Source organism: Triticum aestivum, chromosome 4A, assembly GCF_018294505.1.
Source record: "Triticum aestivum cultivar Chinese Spring chromosome 4A, IWGSC CS RefSeq v2.1, whole genome shotgun sequence".
Lineage (NCBI taxonomy): Eukaryota > Viridiplantae > Streptophyta > Magnoliopsida > Poales > Poaceae > Triticum > Triticum aestivum.
The window spans coordinates 154,059,681-154,082,235 of record NC_057803.1 but is presented as its reverse complement, the minus strand read 5'-3'; the positions used below and the strand labels follow the sequence as shown (position 1 = coordinate 154,082,235).

At 43.8% G+C, this 22,555-nt stretch overlaps 1 protein-coding gene across 5 annotated transcripts; it reads right to left on the bottom strand.

Annotated features, from left to right (window-relative positions):
• Nucleotides 1-17,741: 17,741 nt before the first annotated feature.
• On the bottom strand, nucleotides 17,742-21,466 carry LOC123081894 (uncharacterized). Of its 5 annotated transcripts, none has more exons than XR_006438827.1 (5): nucleotides 20,256-21,466; nucleotides 19,395-19,551; nucleotides 18,206-18,352; nucleotides 18,045-18,137; nucleotides 17,742-17,947 (listed from the first exon to the last, which is right to left on the bottom strand). XR_006438827.1 is itself a non-coding variant. In XM_044504406.1 (3 exons), exons 1-2 carry the CDS (start codon nucleotides 21,403-21,405, stop codon nucleotides 19,439-19,441), a joined length of 1,263 nt encoding a protein of 420 aa, XP_044360341.1. In that variant the 5' UTR covers nucleotides 21,406-21,466; the 3' UTR covers nucleotides 18,179-18,352; nucleotides 19,395-19,438. The 5 variants fall into 5 exon arrangements, 1 of the variants encoding a protein (XP_044360341.1); XR_006438826.1 differs by having other exon boundaries at nucleotides 18,045-18,113; XR_006438829.1 differs by lacking the exon at nucleotides 19,395-19,551.
• Between the last annotated feature and the right edge of the window lie 1,089 nt (nucleotides 21,467-22,555).

The following is a 22,555-nucleotide window of genomic DNA, read 5'->3' as shown; positions in this document are numbered from 1 at the left end:
AACTTTTTCCGATCTGACCGAGGAACATAGATATTTTTGTGCCGGTTCTTCTTCAGCCGGTCAGTCGTGAGCTTCTCGATCCCTGAGGAAGATCCCTCCAAGAACTCAACACCACCGTGCGCAGGCCCCATGGTGGGCGCCAACCGTCGTGGAATTGTCACGGCAGATGTCCTTAGTGTCAGGACTTAGTCGCGAGGCCAACGCATCTATGTGGTAACTTGAGAGGGGTTGAGCGGGACGAGAGATGCGATGTTTTACCCAGGTTCGGCCCCTCACGGTGGAGGTAAAAGCCTACATCCTGCTTCATTGATATTGATGATGATGATCACGGTTACAAGAGTGCTCTATTTCGAGAGCTATTGTCTAAACCTAACTTGTCCAACTTGTGGAACTTGTGAATCTTGTCCCTTTTGGGGAGCCCTGCCCCTCCTTATATATGTTGGAGGGGCGGGTTACATGTAGAGTCCTATTAGGATTAGGACTAGTCTATCTCTAATACAAACCGGATACAAGTCCAGGTCTTAACTCCTTGTAAGATAATATTCCTCCTGCCTTCCTCTTAAACCGGCCCACCATTAAACGTGAACCGGCCTTTTGGGTCTTGGTCCTTGTCATCTGTCTGTCCCGCACGCCGGATCACCAGTGAGTCATAATGGCTAGGTGGGTTGCTTGTAAACCGCCAGGTCAGGGCGAGTCGCCGGTGACTCGCCAAGTGTCAGCGGGGTCTTTAGATAAACCGCCAAGTCCTGGCTGGGTTAACTTCCGGCCGATTTACACCGTGGGGTATATCCCCAACAGACTCCGTCGTGCCGGACCTGGTGGTGACGGTGTCTGGCGGCGCACTGGATGCAGGTGCGGAGGCGAGCGACAAGCAGGTGGTGGATGTGGTAATGCTTCTCGTTCCCCTCCTCTCATAGTTGTAGTTGATAAGCAGAAGATTTAGTAGATAGGTTTTTTTATTGTAGATCTATGATTGAATGCGGCACCCCCTTCTGCTTTTAGGGGTTTTTTGATTGAATGGGGAACCCCATTTTAGAGTTAGGGTTTTTTGTAGTTGATTCGTGGTTGAATGCTAGAGAGATCATATGGTTTTTTATATTGGAATCTAGATTGCCTCATGTGCTCAGATTTTGTTATGTGATGTATATGTTGTTAGATTTGTTTTGCATATTCCCTCAGTGGGCCACGGCAGGGGCTGAGCCGCCACCCAGTGTATCTATTAAAGTTGATATTGTACAAATGAGGTTAAAATCCTACTTAGTTCATTTGAACTCTATCAATTAATTGTTGAAATGAACATAGTATGTTTAACTAGTGCACAATTTCAAAATAGTTAGGAGCTTCACTTCATTATCCATAAACTCAAATTGTAGTTAGGTTTATTTTTGATCTGTAGGATTCTTGTACTTATAAAGTGAACCATAAGTAGGTTTGGTAGACATGCAACTATGCTAGATGACCAACTCATATTAAATTGTTGTTGCATAACTCCATGCATGAATGTCATATGAATCATCCAGTAGATGTAGTAGTTAGGGTTTTTTAATTAGATGTTTAGTTAGGGTTTTATTGTATTGGATTCATTTATAGCCAGTTATATGTTGGACCTATGATTGAATCATCCAGTAGATGTAGTGGTTATGGTTTTTAAATTAGTTGATTAGTTAAGGTTTATTGTATTATTCATTTATAGACAGTTATATAGATTCTGTGATTGAATGTGTAGTAGATGTACTAGTTAGTGTTTCTTAATTAGATGTTTAGTTAGGTTTCTTCTGTATTGGATTCATATATAGGTAGAGATAAATGTAATTAAATGGTGTGACTGAATGATGCAGTAGAAGTAAGAGTTATGATATTTTAATTAGATGTATGAGTTAGTGTTATTTGTAGTGGATTCATTTATATCCAATGATATATGTAAGTAAATTTTGTGATTCAATGTTCCAGTGGATCTAGGAGTTAGTGTTTTTTAATTAGATGCTGGAGTTAGGGTATTTTAATTAGATGTAGGAGTTAGGCTTCACCATTTCACTTATTCTGACTTATGAGTAATCATTGAGAACTGCTCTGAACTAAATATTTATTAAGATTTACAAATGAAATGAAAACCTGACATGTTTGTGAAGTTATATATAAAGGTCCTATTTGCATTGTCTGTCAAAAACTGCTATATCATGGGTTAATTAGAGAGGAATGATATTCATTAATACCTTCATATGCATGTTCAAAAGCAAAATCTGAAATTGTATGTCCATATGAATGAACTTGTATTTTCATAAGCCAATTGTTTAGTATGTATATAGCTTCATATATAGTGTATGAAATATAGTTAGGAGCTTTCCATCATTATGCAAAATCAACTTGTTTGTAATGACATTTTTTGAACTGCAATTCAATTCCTTGTAAATGACTTGCTTGGTTGACAATATAGCAGAAGGAGGATCTTGTTGGCAAGAAGAGGAAGTGGGACTCATCTGGCTACTACCCTTATGACAGTGATGAGGATGAGCCGTACGAGGTAAGGCCTAGCTGAAATGTTATTTGTGCATTGACTTAGTGTTAGATGTTTATAGTATTTGAATGCATAATGTATTAATGTCAGTCATTAATGTGTGCAGTATCAATCTGGAGATGATGTGGTCTTGGGGAACGTCGAATCCTTTGAAGAGAAGGAGGTGCTGAAGATCAGGGCCCAAAGAGCTACTAGGTACTACAACTGGAGGTCTAACAAGTACCGGTGCCCCTACTGCAGCAGGCCCAAGCCCAGGTCTGGGTTGCTGGAGCATCTGATGGAACATTGTCGGGCTACATCCATCAGCGGTCATGACTACAAGATCAGGTCTCAGCATTCTTCCCTCCACAAGGTCCTGAGAAACCCTGACATGTAGTTGCCCTAGACCCTCGTTGTCGTATGATGTAGGAAGGCTCAGTCCTTTTGGTGAACTTTGTGTGGTATTCTAATGGTGGAAACTTGTAGTGGTAATTTAGTATGAACTTTATCTAAGTGCAGTACTGTGATGTGCGGTCCAAACATATCTAATATGCTAGTGGTATGCATCAGCAAGTGTGCTGTGTGGATGCTGCTATCTATGGCAGTAGTATATATTGCTATCTATATTTGTGTCCCTTAAATTTGCCATTATGGTTCCTTAGATGTATGATTTGCTTGAATTTAGTTGCTGCAATGATCAGACATGCCGCATTAGTGTTGCTTCACTGATTTGGCATGCTGCAAACACTTCCCATGTTGCGGCCATGTGGAACATGCTGTGGCAATGGTGCAATAAATTCCCATGCTGTGGCCATGTGCAACATGCTCTGCCCATAAGCAAATCAGACCAAATGTAAAACTTTGCGTTAAGTAAATTAATGTTTTTTATTGAAGTAAGTGGAAATTATTCGTCGACACATTTGACATCTTTCCTTCATTTGAGTAAGCAAAAATAGCAAATACTCCACCATATATATGATCAAATATTCCAATAACTGAACACATATTGCTTCATTTCATCAAATACTAATAAAAAAGTAGTTAAAGATGGTGTGTGTATGCAAAAAACAATATTTGAATAAAGGTGTAATGATTATTTGTAACATGAAGGAGTTTTTTCATGAAATGCAAGTTGATTATATGTAATATGAAAGATCTCCATTCGTACAATTTATAGTGGCTCCGTGAAGCCGCATGTTTCGAACCGGCATTGGGCAGGGCATAAAAAATTCAGAAAAAAAATCAAAAATTGTGACCCAAATTTTGTTGTACATGGTGACCCACATGTGCCAAACATGGCTATGAAACAAAATTTGGAAAATTAATACTTTACAATGCCCCCTTGAGGTATAGACCGATGGTTTGACCAGTCAGTCTAGAGGGCATTATAAATTAATAAAAAATTCAAAAAAATATAAAGCCTTGGAAAACTAGCTTTGTTTGTGCAAGAGATCATGTCTGCCAAAATAGAGGTGATTTGGAGGTGGTCGAAAAAATCATCGCATTCCGGAGGGGCCATTTAACTTAAGCCAGGTTTTGAACATACATGATTTTTTCCACCACCTCCAAATCACCCAAATTTTGTTGTACATGGTGACCCACACGTGCCAAACATGGCTATGAAAGAAAATTTGGAAAATTAATACTTTACAATGCCCCCTTGAGGTATAGACCGATGGTTTGACCAGTCAGTCTAGAGGGCATTATAAATTAATAAAAAATTCAAAAAAATATAAAACATTGGAAAACTAGCTTTGTTTGTGCAAGAGATCATGTGTGCCAAAATAGAGGTGATTTGGAGGTGGTCGGAAAAATCATCGCATTCTGGAGGGGCCATTTGGTCTAACTTAAGCCAGGTTTTGAACATACATGATTTTTTTCACCACCTCCAAATCACCCAAATTTTGTTGTACATGGTGACCCACATGTGCCAAACATGGCTATGAAAGAAAATTTGGAAAATTAATACTTTACAATGCCCCCTTGAGGTATAGACCGATGGTTTGACCAGTCAGTCTAGAGGGCATTATAAATTAATAAAAAATTCAAAAAAATATAAAACCTTGTAAAACTAGCTTTGTTTGTGTAATAGATCATGTGTGCCAAAATAGAGGTGATTTGGAGGTGGTCGAAAAAATCATCGCATTCCGGAGGGGCCATTTAACTTAAGCCAGGTTTTGAACATACATGATTTTTTCCACCACCTCCAAATCACCCAAATTTTGTTGTAGATGGTGACCCACATGTGCCAAACATGGCTGTGAAAGAAAATTTGGAAAATTAATACTTTACAATGCCCCCTTGAGGTATAGACCGATGGTTTGATCACTCAGTCTAGAGGGCATTATAAATTAATAAAAAATTCAAAAAAATATAAAACCTTTGAAAACTAGCTTTTTTGTGCAAGAGATCATGTGTGCCAAAATAGAGGTGATTTGGAGGTGGTCGAAAAAATCATCGCATTCCGGAGGGGCCATTTGGTCTAACTTAAGCCAGGTTTTGAACATACGTGATTTTTTCCACCACCTCCAAATCACCCAAAATTTTTTGTACATGGTGACCCACATGTGCCAAACATGGCTATGAAAGAAAATTATTTTGGGTATCCTCACATGGTGGAAATGTTTGGTCCAAATATTTTAAATATTTTTTTAAAATTTATATTTAATTTAAAATTTGAAAATTTAATGCTTCAAACTTGTTTGCAAAATTTGACATGTGACATATTTTGTTTCAAACTTGTGTGCAAATCTAGACATTTGACATATGCAAAAAATTGAATACAAATTTAAAAAATTACTTTGGGTATCCTCACATGGTGGAAATGTTTGGTCCAAATATTTTAAATTTTGTAAAATTTATATTTAATTTAAAATTTTAGTTTTATCTTTGATTTTTTTTAAATCACATATATATTTTTCTGTATTACTTGTTCTGACAGTTAGAAAATTCATGAATGTGCGAAAAATTGTTGTGTTATATTCTTTTATGAGGTGATTTGAAGAACAACAAATAATGGTGACAAATGCAAAAAGTGAAATATGACCCAAAAAAAGCTCGCCTACTAGCTGCATACTACACAATTCAACGGCCAGCATACGACTAGCAACCCAATCATTTATTGGGCCAGGATGCAGGCCCGCCAGATTGTGATAATAGGCAGCTAGTAGGCCCCACTGGGCAGGGACGGACGGGGTTAGGCATGTGCTGCCCGCTTTAGAAAGGAACTCGAAAAGGGAAGCTCAGCCCGGTATATAAACCGGTGCGAACTCCCCTCGCTTGGCGAGGTGGGACTAAACTCCCATCACCGCTGGGATGTGCCCGGCGCGACGCTCGCTTGGGCCTACTTCGGGTGGGCCTTCATAGGCCAGCCTCATCCGCGCGCAGATTATTACCACATTTAAAACCGAGCTGCTTCAGTGTGTTATATTTCACTTATTCAATGTGTACGAAAAATTAATGTCTTATATTTCACTTATTCATTTAAATATTTATTTTCTTTTTATCTATACAATAATTTAAAATCTAATATATTTTTTACTCCTTCAGTTATTCTCGCACTATTGAAATTCAAAAAATGCAATATAATATGTTTCATCTTTATTATAATATATCTTTTCTGTTTTCTATTTCAAAAAAGGTATATCAAATATACTTTTTCTTTGTTATTTCTTCTTAGAGTTTTAAAATTGAAGTATATGTTTTGTATTTTATTTCTTATTATAGTTGTAAAAATCAAAATTCCATGAATGTATGTTGTCTTCTATTTCACTTCTTAAATATAATTTTCATTCTATTTTCAAAATTCCATTTGGTTGAGTCCAGAAAAACAACGTCCTTCGGGCTCCCCCTCCGGCAGACCCGAATGATGGTGATTGCACATGTGGTATGTGCTGACCTGCATGAAATGACACCAAACTTTGGCACCATGTGAGGATGCCCAATGTAGGCCCCCATGCAACATGTGAGCCATTCCTGACACCGAACGAACGTTGCATCACGTTCGGGCAGCGTTTCGGGTTCTTTTCGCCAGCAAAATCCTAGTAAATGCATCGAGTGTCGGAAATTGATGAGAATTGGCATGCATGATGTCCATGGTCATCCCATTGTGTGAAAAAAATTTAGGGCCATTTGGTTGAGTCCAGAAAAACAACGTCCTTCGGGCTCCCCCTCCAGCAAACCCGAATGATGGTGATTGCACATGTGCTATGTGCTGGCCTGCATGAAATGACACCAAACTTTGACACCATGTGAGGATGCCCAATGTAGGCCCCCATGCAACATGTGAGCCATTCCTGACACCGAACGAACGTTGCGTCACGTCCGGGCAGCGTTTCGGGTTCTTTTCGCCGGCAAAATCCTAGTAAATGCATTGAGTGTCGGAAATCGATGAGAATTGGCATGCATGATGTCCATGGTCATCCCATTGTGTGAAAAAAATTGGGGCCATTTGGTTGAGTCCCGAAAAACAACGTCCTTCGGGCTCCCCCTCCGGCAGACCCGAATGATGGTGATTGCACATGTGCTATGTGCTGGCCTGCATGAAATGACACCAAACTTTGGCACCATGTGAGGATGCCCAATGTAGGCCCCCATGCAACATGTGAGCCATTCCTGACACCGAACGAACGTTGCGTCACGTCCGGGCAACATTTCGGGTTCTTTTCGCCGGCAAAATCCTAGTAAATGCATCGAGTGTCGGAAATCGATGAGAATTGGCATGCATGATGTCCATGGTCATCCCATTGTGTGAAAAAAATTTGGGGCCATTTGGTTGAGTCCAGAAAAACAACGTCCTTCGGGCTCCCCCTCCGGCAGACCCGAATGATGGTGATTGCACATGTGCTATGTGCTGGCCTGCATGAAATGACACCAAACTTTGGCACCATGTGAGGATGCCCAATGTAGGCCTCCATGCAACATGTGAGCCATTCCTGACACTGAACGAATGTTGCGTCACGTTCGGGCAGCATTTCGGGTTCTTTTCGCCGGCAAAATCCTAGTAAATGCATCGAGTGTCGGAAATCGATGAGAATTAGCATGCATGATGTCCATGGTCATCCCATTGTGTGAAAAAAATTTAGGGCCATTTGGTTGAGTCCAGAAAAACAACGTCCTTCGGGCTCCCCCTCCGGCAGACCCAAATGATGATGATTGCACATGTGCTATGTGCTGGCCTGCATGAAATGACACCAAACTTTGGCACCATGTGAGGATGCCCAATGTAGGCCCCCATGCAACATGTGAGCCATTCCTGACACCGAACGAACGTTGCGTCACGTCCGGGCAGCGTTTCAGGTTCTTTTCGCCGGCAAAATCCTAGTAAATGCATCGAGTGTCTGAAATCGATGAGAATTGGCATGCATGATGTCCATGGTCATCCCATTGTGTGAAAAAAATTTGGGGCCATTTGGTTGACTTGAAATAATTATTTGATATCAAAATTTTGTAATATGAAAAAGAAAAGAAAAAAAGTACATGAAACGAGCCCCTCGTCGCTCAAAGAGAGGAGCACCTGCGATTTGTTACACAATTCCCGGATCGGAATCTACAAAAAAAACTCGAGCGTGGGAAGCCTATCCCTTTAATTTAGGAGCACGTACTGCCCCTCCTCAACCAAGGAAGGCAAAGATCACGGACGTACTTTCCCTGGTGGTTACGACGACCTATGAGATCCTCCTCCTCCTATATAGTCTCGGCATCGTCTTTCATGTCGTCTACGACGGCTCCTACCGCCGAGTCGACAATAGCTGCGTCCCTAGCATCGGCCCAACTCCACCAAGATCGTCGAGAACATCTAGATCGTCAGTGCGTGCTGGCCGTCGTGGACGAACTGCATCCACGTTACAACGCCGACAACTTCCATCTTCATCGACCGATCCAGTATGTTGTCAACCGTACCGCATCCATGATGCATTTCTTTGTGCGTGTGTTAGATTCGATAAGACTAAGATTAATTAGCGCATAATCTTCGCATTACATCTGTTGGAGTAGATGTTTTTTGTTTGTGCGTGTATTAGATTAGATAAGCCTATGACACTAGATTTGTTTGTGTGTGTATTAGATTAGATAGCCCTACGATTGCAAATTAGTTTCTGCATGTTGTTTGTTGTCTTTCACTTGTAGGTTGGATTGATGAATAAACAATAATTTTAAATCAGTGTTAGTTATAGCATAGTCACTTTAAGTTATAGCAATGCCCTAAGACATCCATGTTGCAACTATGAGACGCCCACTAATATTGTATGTGTTGCACGTTTGTTTGATGCATGTTCCAGTATGCATAATTTCGTTTTTTTCTTTTCGATTTACTGTTAATTAGGCACTGTCACCGATTCTTATATCTATTTGTACAGTACCATATGAAAATAAATGATTAGATAAATAATGTTACTTTTGATTATGAAACTAATTGGTTAAATAAGTACTTGTTAAACTGTCATTTTATGTGTTGCACGTGTCTCTGCTGAATGTTTCAGTATGAATAAATTATGTTCTATAGTTTTCTATATAATGTGGGATAGTGTATTCCATTATTATGTTTTATGCAACAATATGTTAGGAAAAAAGTTGATTACATAATTTATGGTACTGTAACCATGTATGTTTCTTTAACAGGATGGATGAACTGAACAGAGAAATTGTTTGCGCCGTTGAAAAATGGTGCAAACTTATTGCCGGTCTATCTTCCGGTCAACAGGCCGCACTTGCCGAAACACCACTCCGCGGCATGCTTTAGATACCTTCGCTGAAGATGCGTACACTACTGATCCGGTACATGGTTGAGATTTTTGATACTAGCAAGGGCAGATTCATTGTACAAGACTTGGTTGGCGAAGTGTCTCTCGGTCCCGTGGATGTTGAGTGCATCTTGGCCTTAGAGAACCACGGACTGTCGGCAGAAGATATTCTCGGTGAGGAAGGTGAGGATGTTAAAGATCGAGTGCCGCCTCAATTCCTGAGCAAGACCACAGGTAACATAGTCATCGATGATCTGATTGTGGACATCACAAAAAATAAATCTGCCGACGACGATTTCCTTCGGAGATTTGTCCTCATGTTGCTTGGAACAGTTCTTGCTCCCATGTCGAGCAAGACTGTACCAAAGCAATATTACGCATTGGTGGAGGATGTGAAGCGTATATCCAAGATTAATTGGAATGCATTCACCCTCCGAGTTCTGCTGGACTGCCTTCGCAACGTGAGGAAAGGCAAACACCTCTGCCAATGGTCGAGAGGGAACTTAGCTCTCCTGCAGGTACACCTTTCAGACTTGTACCATTGCAAAAAAAATCATGATTGGTAATTTACCTGCTGTATAGTACTAACTGTATTTTTTCATATTCATGCAGTACCTGTACTAGGAGAAGGTTCAGCCTCTGGAAGGTGAATGCGCATTCAATCCTAGCTTGTCCATGGAACCTCTAATGAGAAATTGGACTGAAGCTGCAGCCTCAAGGAGAGACAAGTTTGATTATGACCACGGACGTGGCCGTGGTAACATCAAGGTAATTCATTACGTTGGGTACTTCTTAAATCTTTTATATAACATAATTAGTTGTATTAATATTTTTATTGATCACATATACTTGTATTTCACATGCAGATTGAAGACAACATAACCAAGGAGTATAGGGCGCAGGAGCGCGAAGTACCCGAACCAGAAAAGCCAAAAATGAAGCCCGCCGTTGGTGCGGCAAAGAAGTCCAAGTTAGCCTCAAACGCGGACGAGATGATGAACCTCATCATGAAGCGGTGTATGGATTACATACGCAGCCAAATGAAGGAAATACCGGAACAAGTAGCTGAGGTGACACACCCTTAATTCTATGTTTACAACATTTTTGAAGTTGCAAAACCATGCCGACATTAATTAATATTTTTTATGTAATGCATAGATTGTTAGAGAAGTTGAACCAAAATGGTGTGATGTACAAGCCAGCGGCTGCTGCGGCTTCCGGCAACAACGATGCAGACCTAGAAGTGGATTCCTTTGAGAATGGTCCGCCAGAAAAAAAAAAGAATTCGTGTACAAGGATGACTCTGACGGTCTAGAGCCGGCGATTGATTTGACACAGCCTGACGAGCCTGTTGTCAACAAGAACAACGATGATGAGGTAGTATGTTTTCATTTATTTGTCTTCATTTATCTCAATTATGCATCTTCATTTTCGTTAACTGAACCTATCACATTATTTCTTTGTTAACCAGAAAACACCTGCCAAGTTAAATGTTGACAAGAGAACGGAGTGCAGCGCAACACCGGAGAACCCTTGGATTTTAGGTAATTCTCCTCGAGCAGAATCGTCCGACATTGACATTTCTGCAAGTTCTATCGACTGGATGGTGGGTAAGAGCAAGGGGAAAAGTCTGCAGCAACCGCAAAAGAAGACAATGTTATATCCGGAAAGCGCTGACGGACTGTTCCCAAGAAATTCCCCCTTTAAACTTGACAAGCCCAGCAAGCGAAGCGCTCGTGGTACTAAGCCATCCGGCAACACTACCACAACTAGAGGTACCGTTAGTAGCTATCTTAGTGCTTAATTTACTACCATTTCATGTACTCACCGTTCGTGACGTTCGTAATTTATCATGCAGCTCTGTTTAGTAACAATGACTTGGAAGGCTCTGCTAAGGACAATCTCACACCGGAACTCATTGATGCTGCTATTACGTTTGTGGAGGCAGCTGCTCGGTCTGAGAAGAATATTTTTAAAAGAGTTTACTACAATGAACGTGGCACCTCTGTGACTGTGGAGAGTATACGACCGGTACTTGAGCATACATGGCTGGCGGATGACGTAAGATCTATTACCATGTCCTGCTATTTAAGTGCATAATCTAGGTGTCACCTATGAAAAATAAAATGTTCTATTATTTTACGCAGATTATCGATGCTTATCAGACACATTTGGCTCTGCGCGTTGGTCATGATCGGCACCTCTGTCCAGCCTGGAGGTCCAAATACCTTGTTGATCGTGCTAAGGCACGAGACAACCCTAAACCGTCGACATACAACAAGGATAGTGAGTTGAGCAGAGCTGGAGCAGTACGTAGGGTTCTGGACGAGTATACTGTCCGTGATAAGGTACGATATGTTCTTACTAGTTCATTAACACTCATTTCAACAAGCATAATTGCATCTGATTACAAATGTGTTCCACATTTTAGTCGTTTATCCCGTTGAACGTCGGCAATACACACTGGATCACCGTGGTGATGCACAACCGCAAGAAAGAATTCCGAGTTTTTGATTCGCTCTATCCTCTCGAGTTCTCTCTCGACACTGTGAAAGCACTGGTACTCTCCCCAACATTGAGCATTCTTCATATGAAATGTCATATGGTTTCTCACTACTACTTTCTTTCAAATAGCGACTAGCAATAGCAATTGATATGGAAGAGGCAAACCGTATTACACCTGACAAATATCCAGACGTCACTAAGTGGCCTATCTTACCTCAGATCGACATGCCACTACAAGAGGACGGGTGAGTTACGGTTCATCATTTTCTACTTACGAAATACATGTTCGTGTGCACGGTGACTAATGTTTGCATATATATTAGGAACTCTTGTGGCCTTTTTGTGATTGAAGTTATGGAACATTGGGACGGGGATCGATGGACCACCGATTTTACCCAGGTAATTTATCCTCTCTTTTTGTACACTTGTACAATTGTCGTATAATACCAACTTCTATTCATTAAACATTGTTCTAAAAATTGCAGGCCACGGTTAATGCAAGGAGAAGGCGTCTCGTCGCCGAGTTGGTTCTCTCACCTACCAACACGCTCGAATGTGTGAAGAATAAAATCCGCGACATCGCAAAGAAAAGCAAGGCGTGAAGACATCATACTTGATTCAAGATTCTAGTTTTAGTCGTTTGTTTTAAGTCTGGAAGCACGTTTCCCGGCATGGACAACTTTGATTTTCAATCATTCATGTAATAAGCACGATACCATGGATTTTGTGTGGATTTTTGGTCGCTCACACATACTTGTGTATGTGTAATACAATCAGACTATACGTTTCGTACCAATAAATTTTGCTTCCCTTCATTTGTTCTACCTTAATGTTTTTTGCTGCTGTGTTCATTCTTTTCTTCCATGGAAGAGTAATTCATTTCCTTTTTACTTCTGCATATTTTTTTGATTTGATTTGGCATTATTCAACAATAAGAAAAAAATGATAAATTCCTTGTTGTTTGCCTGAGAATCAACCTCGGCTGTCGTACCATCCGGTGTGGGATCCCGCGCTCGAGACAATGACAGATCCGGAACCTACGCGGGCGACCCAGTTGACGAGCGCCAGTTGGCACGGGGCGACGCGCCAGGTCCGGACGCGCCCGACCGCTCGGTGGAGAGAGCCCGCGTGTCGGACGCAGACATGCCACCTGTGGATCCTGCGGTTGGTGGAGTAGGCAGATCCGCCTGGGATCCCATGCGCATGATTGCCGCTGGATCTCTCGGGATCGGCGTCCGCAGGTGGATCTTCCTCGTGTCTTGCGCCAGACTCCCTTGGTGTTATCTGTTGCTTCAAATCACGTTGCACAGTTCTTTTTTGCTACATTTTTGTTAGCCTTTTCCTTTTCTACATCATGAAGATCAGGATCAGTAGCACCATCATTCACATGATCAACTACTCTTTCGCCCCCTTGATCAGTACGATTTAGAGCTCCGGTGGGGGCAAAAGAATTTCAGTGCTTAGCCGAGAACCCGCATTAGGATGCAGGTCAAACAAGAGCAAACTATTTCGAAAGTGATATAATTTATTGGTTAATATAATATACTTAGACCTTACACAAATGAACTGGCCACAATGCAGATAGGACTTGATCATTCAGTTCAACAATAAACCACAAAACATACTTAAAATTCATCACAAATCTCCTTCAGCTTCTTGATCTTATCAACGTACCCATGTTTCTGTTTGAGAAAATCTGCAATAATATACTCCAGTTTTTTCTTCTCTTGCTTCAGCTGGCCCCTCTCTCTCATCACTTGGTCTCTCTCTAGCACCACCCGGTCCCGGTCTTTCTCAGACTTTACCCTCAGGACCTGATGTAGATTGGCACAACCATGGTCTGCCATCTTATTCTTCTCCAGCTCCTCTTTGAGATCGCTAAGTGACAATCTTGCATTGCCCAACTGCGTGAGAGCATCCTCCTTATCGGCCACCAGTTTAGCAAAGTCCATTTTGAAAAATCTCAGCTCTTCCTCCGTCCTCCTCTTTTCTCCAATTAACATGCATTTGTCTTCAGCATTCTTAATATTTTGTCTCAACTTCTCATCATACATGCTCCACAGTTCTCTCAAGCAGAACTTCGTAGCCACTGACCACTCCGGGTCTACCCATTCCACATAGTTACATTTCACTTCTTCCTACAGTATGAAAAAATATGGTCTCAATCAATCATATATGCACAAATGCAATACAATTACATGCAATGCACTAAAAATATGGTCTCAATCATATAAACACAAAATGTAGCATGCAGTGACATACAAAACATAAATACAAGTATATGCTATTAGGCCCCAATTAACTACAAGTATATGCTATTATATGCTAAAACAAATATTAGACCATGAAAAAGACAACATAAATACGGAATTTGTAAATGCACAAATTAATTGAAATTGTATGCAATTTTTGGCAGATCAATGGATTACCGCGAAGTAAGTCGAGCACGAGGTAATGTAAACATATATTTACAGTACGGAACAACATACCTTCTGACCACAGGCAAGAAAACGTCTGCCAGTGTCCAAGGAATCAAAAGCAACTAGCCTGACGCAAGGTTCTCGATGCAGACAATGAGAAGGCAGATCGTGAGCAATGCCACTACATTCATAGCACGGGATAGTCGTAGGAAGCTAAACGAAACAACATAGATAATGCACAAATCAACGCCCTGCGTTAAATACCGGAAATGAAGAACCCTAACCCTAAGCCTAGCACTATCTGGAGATTATATAGTAGGAGCGTACCTGTAGGCTAGTCACGGATTCGCCATCCGAAGAAGAGCTCGACTCGTCGCTCCACGAAACCATGGCGTAACGTGACCGGCGGCAAGACGTGGATCGGTGGTGGCGGCGGCGGCGGTCGCATTGGATAGATAGAACGTGCGTGGAGATCGCAAGGGAAGAACCGCCCCGACCAGGTGGCCAGCGCGGCCCATTTAAACGGGCTGTAATCAAAATAAAAATTGTTAAATGGGCTCGGCAACGGGAGCAGCCGTGTGTCGCGCCGTCTAACGGCATCCATCACCCCCCTCCACGTCATCGCCACAAGCGGCCCGAGTTACACTACAAGCCCTAAAATGGTGGGTTTTTCTTTTCTTTATGAGGTGAAAATGGTGGGTTTTTGGTACGAAGTCTATACTATAGACCAACGTGAGCTGGTATCTTCCATATCTAAATGGTGCTGAACCAAAGGAGTGAAAAAAAATTAATTATTACCACACATAATTACATCTTCTATATCTAAACAACTAGCCACCACTAACCTATTTCTCTTAACGTGCAAGTTTGCCACCTTGTCATTCAACATGTATGGAGAAAGGTCCACTACAACATGCAAACAAAAGATTCCCGCAACAACATATACATGTTATACGTAACCATTTCTCTATGAATATATTGCAAAACATTCCCACAACAACATGCCGGGTATCGTCTAGTTTTCTAATATAATATAATTTGAGTGGACAACACAAAAGATGACATCATTACAATGGCTAAAATGCTATCCATTTTCCATGATTAAATTCCCTAGTGACCGCCTCCTGTTTAGTCCATATATGCTACAAGCACTATCTCAAGGTACTGGCCTCTTGCAATATTATATATCATGTATCATGTATGCAGTAACACATTGTAAACACCTCACTATTAGATCACTGGATTCATCCTAACATAACTCTAGCAACTGTTCTACTCTTCTTCGCCCACCACGCTTCTGCACACGATAACAGGATAAGTTAATGAATGACAAATTAAAAACAATTATAACCTACAATGCGTACAAAAACTTACTTCTTATTTAGTTTGCATTTCTTGCTGCGTTTAGTGTGCCCTAGCAATTTGCATGCACCGCACCTGATTCTGATCTCGTCGTACGAAAGTGGCCTACCATTTTTCGACATAGGGCGGTTCTCATCTACCTTAGTTGCACCTTTCGTTGATACTTTAATAGGATCTTGAACTTCAACTATGTTGCCTTCACCATCGTCTACATATTCAATTGCACAAGTACTAAGATCAGCCGTTTTCTTACTCAAATTTTCCTTTAGCTGATCATACTCATGGCTCTTAGCTATCACGGTCTTCAAACTCTCCTGTAACTGATCCCACAAAGCTGGGTGTTTGCATGCTGCATGCATAGCTTCTGAAGCCAACACACTGACCTGGCTATATTTCATTCTTTCAGCTGCTCCAGTCCATCCAAATCCCAACAGATCACTTGTGCGCCTCGCGGGCAGTCCCAACCTTGCGTCTTTCGTGAACCGCACAAGAACTAAACACTTTGGTATTTCAGATATATTCAAGTACTTCAGTACATGGAATATGTGCTTGCAAGGTAGACCCTTTCGAATCATTCTTCTGCAGCTGCACCTTATAGTTTCTGCGGAATTTACTGGAGTGTACTCCACCCAAAAACGGCTCTTCCGGTTATTCTTCCAGGCCACGATGTACTGCTGTGATCCGTCTCCGAGCTTTATTTCTACAATCTCCATGCCGCCAATTTTCCTAAGATCAGCTTGCAACATATAGAAGTTTGCTGGAGTGAAGACGTGAGAAGCAGCTATCTCAAGTTCCCTCGAGCTAGTAACTGCCACCGGTACACTCTGTGAGGCCGTGCAATCATCTCGTGCCTCATTCTCACGGATACGTACAACGGCGTTCTCATAGTGCAAAATCATATCCACCAGGGTCATTTCACCGTCTAGGTGGAGGTGAAGGCATGAGTTTAGACTTTCACTCCTCTGGTTACTTTTCATGCCAAGCCAAAAACCCTCTGTCAGATAAGCCGCGGCCCACAGTCTCCTCTTCTTATACATCCATCTCAACCATGTTACTGTTTTTCCGACTGCCATCTTTTGGAAAACGCGTGCCATCTCTCCTCAAACGTGGCCGTGGACGTGCTGTAGTACAGAAGAGTTCGGAACTCCTTCAAGGACTTGTGACTGAGGTGAATCTTCATATTTTTTCTATATGCCATGTACATATACGTTGCCACACGTCTGGCAAGACTTGGCGAATTGCCTTGATCATCGCAGCGTCGGCGTCCGTGATAACACTCTTCGGCACCTTTTGACACATGGACCTCAAAAAAGTCTCCAGCAGCCACACATATGTCTCTTCGGTCTCGTCCGAAACTATGGCACAAGCAAAAACAGTGGTCTTCCGGTGATGGTTAAGACCAACAAAGGGTATGAATGGCATACCATGCCGGTTCATCTTGTACGTGCTGTCAAATACAAGCACGTCGCTGAAGTCCTCATAGTCATGATGAGACTAGGAGTCACACCAGAACATCCTATTCATATGTCCTTTCTTGTCTAGCTTGTACTCGAAAAAGAAGCTAGGACCCCTCTGTTTCCTACTGGCCATGATGCCTATGACTGTGGCAGCATCACCTTTTGAAAGCAGCTTCCTCTTCTCCCTGGCACAAAGGTTGTATATTTCACGCCTGGTAAAACCAACACCGCCATACCATACATGTTTGCTGATGAACGAATCCATCATGTCGTGAATTCTAATCCCTGCAGCTCCCATGGACAGTATCTCAGCTCTCTGGTACTCTTTGATTTTTCTGTGGGACCAAAGAAAAGGTACCTCGTCCGGTCCTGCCAAGATATGGCTATGCTTTTCCTCAAAACTATCAACATACCAAACCCCACGCTTTTGGTCAAACTTCACGGTCAGGTGCGCTTCGCAGTGGCAGCGTGTCTCGGGTCTGAGCCTATGGCTGTGTCCTTCCTCGGTTAGCAACCTGCTATCACGTTTTCCTTATCTGGAACAAACAAACCGCCTATAACGCATATGACGTGACTCGGTTTTGGTATACCTGACCCTATTCTTTCTAATGCTGAAACCATTTTCTCTAGCATAGCTGTTGTAGAAATCATACGCAGCCTCATGAGACGTAAAAGTCTTTTGTATTATCTGCATGAACATATCCCTCTTATCATCTGCACTAGCAGTATCTTGGACATTCTTTTTCCCCTCAACTTCTGTCACCTACACAATCATAACATAGCCATGAAAACAGTTTTCTATGGTATAACATTACTTCCATACAACATTCATTACATACATACCTCACTCATGATGACCGACGATTGCGACTCCCCAGAATCAGGTGCAGCTAATGATTCGACATCAAGGCCTGTCTCCGCGTCGGATTCACCGTAATAGTCGTACGCATTATGACATTCGGAAATGAGCTGAAAAATATAACACAAATACATAAGTACTTATAATATAATATTCCAGGATTTATTCAACTTGCATGAATGCCAACAAAAAATTCCACTTCCATACCTGACTAATGTAATCCTCATTCGAGATCTCCGACTTGTTTTCCTCACCATCATCATGCTCATTGTTTTCCTGACCATCATCATGTTCATCCATCTATAAATTTTCAAAATATAATATTGTCGGATGCCACCAAAAAATTACAACATGATAATGCGACTCACATTAAGATCTTCCAATACGTTCCCATTCTCTGACCTATCTCCACGATCTGAATTTTCATCATCTGACCAATCTTCTATCCGGTCTTTCATCACTTCTCCAAACTCCATGTCATACATCATATCAGTTAACTCATCGTCCGCCATTTCCTACAACAATTAATATGTATCATCGCATGTGCAAACATTATCAATGCTGACATATACAACACCTAGCGCACGATCACGGATGTTAAATAAACTACCCCAACCGGAGAGCGCCCCAACTGAGGGCGTTCAGATCATGCACACAACCGACGCCAACGACCTCTGATCAGCCATGGATCCTCCCCCTCTCCACACCGAGCGGCGTTAAGGTACGTCCCACGAATCCAGTACGTGATCACTTTGGATCGCGAGAAGCTGCGCTACCCGTGATAACATGCGCCGCCGGATTCCTAGCCCACGGCACCAGTCGTGATTACTTTGGATCGCCGGATACCTAGTTAAGCCGCCGCATCAAATAACGGATCCGTCGTGCACACAACCGACGGCAACCGACGCTAGGTTAACCCTAGAAAGAAGAAACCCACTTTAGCCCGCGTGATCACTGTGTATATCACGACGAGCATCACTACCAGAACAAGATCTGCGATGGCCTGGACCGCCAGAAAGCTAGGTTACCCGCCCCGCTAGGTTAACCACTACGACGAAAACAGCGGCAGTTCGTTTGATGCTGCCGCGAGCGAGACAAACGTGAGGAAACGAGATGCGGTACCTGCGAGCGCTGGAGGTTGACGACGGTGCCGCGCGCGCTCTCGGACGAGATCGCCGGCGATAAGATCGCCGCCGCCGATATTCCTAAAGAACCTCACCAGAATGATGGAGGAGCTGCGTGAATGATGGTGATTGATGAGCTGCGTGATTGATGGATCGGCCGTCGGCAGGTCCTACCTGGTCGTGGGGTCGTGTCATCCTTTTTTTTCGGGATGTCACCGTATACATACGTATGGGTCATACGGGTTATACGGGGCTTGGATATGGGCTACGGGGCTTGGATATGGGCAGCGGCGGGCCGGAGAAAAAAATAGATGGCGGGGGTCAAGAATACCCCTAGGAAATTGAGTTAGGGGGGTGCACCGGAGCAAGGCTCCTCGTACGTATACTTGTGTTTGGGGCTAGAGCAACGCTATGGTAAACTGACTGAGCATACCTAGGCTAGATAGGAGACTGCTAGCTGCTTCATGTTCCTCCAATTCAACCTATGAATGTCTGCCTGGTGTCCCCCACCAAGTGGTAGTCCCCTGGCGTGGGCTGGTATGGGCGTGCATTAGCGCTCTCAGCCAAGTCGATGCCATTAGACCACTCGCCTTCAAAGACGAGCAATATTAGTCAGACAAATCTGGATTTCGAAACATAATGTACGACGTAGCATTATTATTTGTATTATTCCCACCAGCCTTATTATTGCTACCAGACCTCAAGGATAAACCAAACAACTAAAATTATATACATACATGAGGAGATGGTTGTTCTAACTAATAGTACATTCTTCTCGACTGCAAGCGTATATACTATCGGTTGTAGAGTACAGTGGTAAAGTCTGATCCTCACCCATTCATAACAAGAGGGCCGGGTAATTCCCCTAGTCAAGATAACTAGGAGCACCTCAGCATGAATTATACACAAATAAAAGTAGTTGTACAAGTAAAAGTCGATATTATTGGTACAGTAACCGTGTTCATCATTTTTTGGGACCCAAGACAAATATTAGTTGACACTCTATGGCCTTAAGCACTGCAAGGGAGCAAAACCGATCCTCAAGTAGTCCACGCATCAACTTTTTGAATATATATCAGATGAATGCTGAACAGCTAGAGAAGCCATGCTTGTGCAGAAATATGCAGATGCAGTAGAGTTAGAAAATGGCCGTGTAGAGGCATGAAACAAACACAATATCAATCAGAAAATAGATATAGCATTTTTGAAGCAATTCATCTAACAATTGTGAATACTAGTAAAAGGTAATTTAGGAGGGCAAATGTTGAAAGATGATGGGCAGCAAAGCGTTTACCTGAGGAGGAGAGCGCCCGTGGCAGCTCCCAAGCCCGAACGAAGCGGCTGGCCAGGCGGATGCTCGGAGGCGCAACAAGACCATACACCTGGCACTCCACCACCTTGCGAGCACGCATGTCAACACCAAAGAGGTGCTCCTCGAGGAAGAAGTAGACCACATCGGGGTTCTTGGGGTGAATGAGCGCGACGATGGGGACCTTCTCCGGCAGCCCGGCCGCCTTGTAGCTCTCATCGGCCCAGATCTCTGTAAAGCCCACCTCCTGCTCCAGCGTCCACTCCCTGGAGTCTGGATCGCCCAGCGTCCACACGCTTACCGTGGGAGTGGGAGTGTGCGTGCCGCTGCCACCAACACCAGCACGCTTGCCCATGTACATGTCGACGAAACGCAGCTTGCCGCCGCTCACCCCCACGTAACGGAACTTGTCGGCGACACCCCAACCTTCCCTGCACTCCAGGACCCTTCCCGGCGGGAACGGAACGAAGCCCAGGACCGGCTCGTCGGCGAAGGGGTCGCAGGTGATGACGCCCCATGAGAGGTCCACCCACCAGAGCCTCCCGTGGTGCGAAACCACGCAGATGGGAGCCAGCGGGCGTGGCGGGAGCGGGTAATGGACGGTCTTCTCGATCCACTCCCCAACCTCTGTGGAGAAGCAAAGGAGCGTGGCTTCGTCCAAGCCGATGATGGGCTGGAGCTCCGCGACCATGTAGTGGCCGCCTCCCCTGGGGGAGACGAGAAGGCCGAGGAGGGCCTGGTGCATGATGGTGGCCTCAGGGTAGGGGAGGTGGAACGCCGAGCCGGTGGTGGCGTCGAGCACGAAGTAGCGAGAAGTAGCGAATTTCCAGGAGAGTTCCTGGAGGCCGGGGCGACGGATGACCTCACGGGTCGGGGCGCAGTGCAGGTTGGCCTGGAGGAGGAGAAGGCCGGAGGGGTCGGCGGCGAGGACGAAGGGGAAGTTGCGGGGCGTAGGGGGGTCCGGGAAGACGCGCGGGGGGACGGTGAGGATCGAGACGCGCGGCAGCGCCGCCAGCTCGACGGAGACGTCTCCTGCGTCCGCCAGTGCGGAGACGCGCGGGATGCTGCCTAGGATGACCCACGGCGAGGAGGGCGGCTGCGCGGAGGACGAGGAGGACGGATGCGGCTGCGCCATCGATCTGGGCTCGCAACGAAGCGAAGGAAGGAGAGTGGGAAAGGCGGAGCGTGGTGTGGGTGTGGGGGAGCGTGGTGTGGGATGGGTGGCGTGGTGCAGAAGAAGGCGCAGAGCAGAGCTGAGCGAGCCGGCGGGAAACAGGGGAGTGGCAGCCTTTCAAGTTTGAACGTCTCGTCTCCTCTCTCTCTATCTCCCATGCTATTTCTTGTCGCTTTCTACAGATGCTTTCCACAAGACCATTTTTTTTACTACTTCACTTTGCAAAATGGCATGGTGACAGATTATAGACCTGGAGGGGACGTTCAGTATTTTTTAATTGTTCTACTTTTTTATTAATAATGTATAATTATTTAGAAAATAAAGATAAAATAAGGGATTGCTAGGTGTAAGACGATTGAAGTTCAATCTGGGTCAGTGAATTTGTTTCAGCCGTTGGATGCAAGACGCACGGATCAGATTGCTTCTTCAACCTCCAGCTCACCCCTGTTCTTCTTCTTCCCGCATACGAACATACCACCGGTCAAACCGCCGGCCACCACCACCCGCGGCCGCCGGCGCTCCCGCACAACCTCGCTGCCCGCCCTCCTCTCAACCTCCTCCCACCGTCGTGTTGTCGCCGGCCCCAGCCACCCCTCTAGCCCCGATGATGAAAGCTTATTTCCGGCGAACTTGCACCCCCTCCCCACACCCCTAAGATAGATACTGGGGTAGCCTTCTCCGGCGAGCTCATCGCCCTCCACACCCCTAAGATAGATAATGGGGTGGCCTGCTCTTTCCTTCTCTCCGTTGTTTCTTCCTTCACTGAAAATCGACTGATCCAAATTGTGTTTTCACGTGACTCGCATGCAGCTAAGCTGATAAAATAAAGAAGAAAATATCATCCAATTCCTTTTCTGGGCCACATATGAACACATTATAGTGAACTCAGGGAACAGAGCATGAGTTGCTGGACCTTATGAGGTTTCATGCGCATCATTGTGAACTTGAGCAAATCCTTCATAATATATCCCCATTTATCAAAGTTTAATACTCCATCTTTTAAAATCTTATCATTACATTGGGTCCAAATACACCGAAAACCCGGAATGACAATGTCAAGTCCAATATCCTTGGGCAGATCTAAAAGAACTGGGTGTACTTCATCATAGAA

Bases quoted from the DNA above. Each gene is read 5' to 3' on its own strand.
- LOC123081894 (XM_044504406.1), bottom strand. From the start codon at position 21,405: ATGGCGCAGCCGCATCCGTCCTCCTCGTCCTCCGCGCAGCCGCCCTCC. The intron at 19,552-20,255 runs GTAAACGCTTTG...TCGTCTTTGAAG, and splicing joins ACGGGCGCTCTCCTCCTCAG to GCGAGTGGTCTAATGGCATC.